The 2,326-nt window shown below is 40.7% G+C and overlaps 1 protein-coding gene across 1 annotated transcript; it reads right to left on the bottom strand.

The window, feature by feature from the left end:
• Positions 1-589: 589 nt before the first annotated feature.
• On the bottom strand, positions 590-1,717 carry LOC122805908 (odorant receptor 131-2-like). Its single transcript, XM_044076153.1, has one exon. It carries the CDS (start codon positions 1,715-1,717, stop codon positions 590-592), a length of 1,128 nt encoding a protein of 375 aa, XP_043932088.1.
• Positions 1,718-2,326: the final 609 nt, after the last annotated feature.

A 2,326-nucleotide genomic window follows, 5' to 3' on the forward strand; every position in this document is an offset into this window, starting at 1 on the left:
TCATCCCGTTATCCAGGCTGTGCTTAAAAGCTCTTTATTAAGGCATAAATCAGTTTTAGTTTTGGAGTTGTTGAGTAGAGAAGTCTGGGGTTTCTATCTGCAAAGTGTATGAAATTAAGCAGGTCATTTAAGCACATGTTACTCTCATACTTCCAGGTCAGTACCGAAAATATTCACACTATTATACTTATCTAATGAATAAGTGAACAAAAAAAGTTATGCGAGTCAGTGTTTCTGTCTGTTTTAAAGGGAGATGCAAAGTTTGCTACACTTTGCTGTTGCCTAGCAGAAACATTTTGTGGCTAAAGCCAGATGACAGCTAATATTTTCTTTTCACATACTGACTAAAGCCACTAAGCTATAAATTAAGAAAACTGAGTTCTGAATGCCACCTATACAGCCATCACATTCATTCTGTATGCACAGGATTAAGTCCAGGAATTTATTTTTGTTATCATAATGTTCCTAAGAATAATTCATAGTCTACTATATGTTTCCTTGCTATTAAGTTTAAGATAGGTGCACATGTTCACTGGCTGAAAGTTCTAGAAAGCATAGCTTGAACCACACAATAATGTTTAAAAAAATCTTAGCAATTCTGACTACTGACTTGATTTCCCCCACCTAAGATCTTTGGTAAGAAAGGTTTAACATCAGCTGCTCTGAAGCCATAAATCACTGGGTTGATTGCCTGGGCAACAGTAAAAACAACAGTGTTTGCAGTGTACATGTTGGCACCAACAGTAGGACTGAGCTTCTTTTCTGAGTTCAGAGAATGGTAGACTACAAAGATCACTACTGGCAGGGCATACAGAGTCAGCTGGAACATGTGGAAAGTGATCGTCCTGCGAGCACGAAGGTTGAGGGGGCTGATCACACCAGCACGCATGCCTTCCTTCACCACCAAGAAGTATGTTGCAGAAATAACAAAAAAGCAAGCAATAAATTGCAAGGAGAAAAGAGTCAGTCTCATAGCAGATATCCATGCAAACAACTCCAGCTGGTCAAAACTGCAGCTGTGCAATGTTACACGCACCTCCTCAGCACCCGCCATGGTACACTGAAATATAAACAGCAGGAAAGGAAACACTGCAGGGACAGTGAAGATGAAGAGGACAGCTTTGTAAAAGTTCTCACTGCAGCAGATGCTGTCATAGAAGAGGGGTCGGCAGACAGCAACATAACGGTCAATGCACATGGCAGCAATACTGTAAAGCTCTGACCCACCACTAGAGTTGGACACGAGTCGCAGGAGAGAGCAGGCCCAATAAGGGATGTTCCATCGAAAGACACCCAATGCAGAAATCATGGCAAGGGTGCTGAAGTATATGGACTGGCTGATGGTGATACAGGCTAGCAGGATAAAGCGTGCCTTCTGCCGGATCTTTGGACATTGTTTGAAGATGACAAGGAAGAAAAGACTGACCATTGCAGAGAATAAAGCTGCCAATATCATGACAGACAGGTAGATTGGGTTTGTTTCACCTGTGTTAACTGTGGTCTCCTGTGGTGATGAGCTGCTTGACAGGGGATCACCTTGGGTAACATTACTTGGGCCATTCAGACCTGACATTTTGCTAGCACTATATTTGTCCCATGACCTCTGGGTCCCAAACACAAAGGAATTATTAAGAACATCATGATTTATTAACCGATTAGCAGATGTTTTGCCAATAATCCTGAGGCCAGTTAAGGGTGCTGTTCTGTTCAGTGACATTCCAAATCTGTTTGATTCCATGCAGATAAAGAAGAAGAATTGCTTCAGGCTTGTGATAACAATACTGTTACTTTCTCTCTCTTTCCAAAATACTGCTCTCGTTAAATCAGTTCAGTTAGAATAATTTGTCTTGAAGATTTAAAAGCGATTTTTGAACCCTAAGAAATACTGAGTTTGTGAAACTTGAATGCAGCTTAGACAGCAGAAATCTTTTTGCTTCTTCTGATCAAACAAGGTGCACCTTTCATAGTGATCTGCCTCAGATGTAAGAGATACACACAAAAATCAGAAGAAATTACCTAAGGAGGCAGCTGCTACTGTCCAATGACATTAATGCAACCTAACAGGAAGGGTCATCTAACTGAACACACTAATTATACACTTACGGATGAGTGTAATAAGCTCCTTCTTGGATCGAAGAATACTTCAGCTACAAAATGTCATACTAATTAGCATCCATTTGAACATCTTTAAAAGGGCTTCAAATGTCTCAGTGCTTAATGAGGCAGTTTCACACACACACACACACACACACACACACACACACACACACACACACACACACACACACACACACACACACACACACACATTTATATCTCTATATAT

Source organism: Protopterus annectens, chromosome 7.part0 (assembly GCF_019279795.1).
Source record: "Protopterus annectens isolate FY-2018-M chromosome 7.part0, PAN1.0, whole genome shotgun sequence".
Lineage (NCBI taxonomy): Eukaryota > Metazoa > Chordata > Ceratodontiformes > Protopteridae > Protopterus > Protopterus annectens.

Coding starts and splice junctions, on each gene's coding strand:
- LOC122805908 (XM_044076153.1), bottom strand. CDS start 1,717: ATGTCACTGAACAGAACAGCACCCTTAACTGGCCTCAGGATTATTGGC.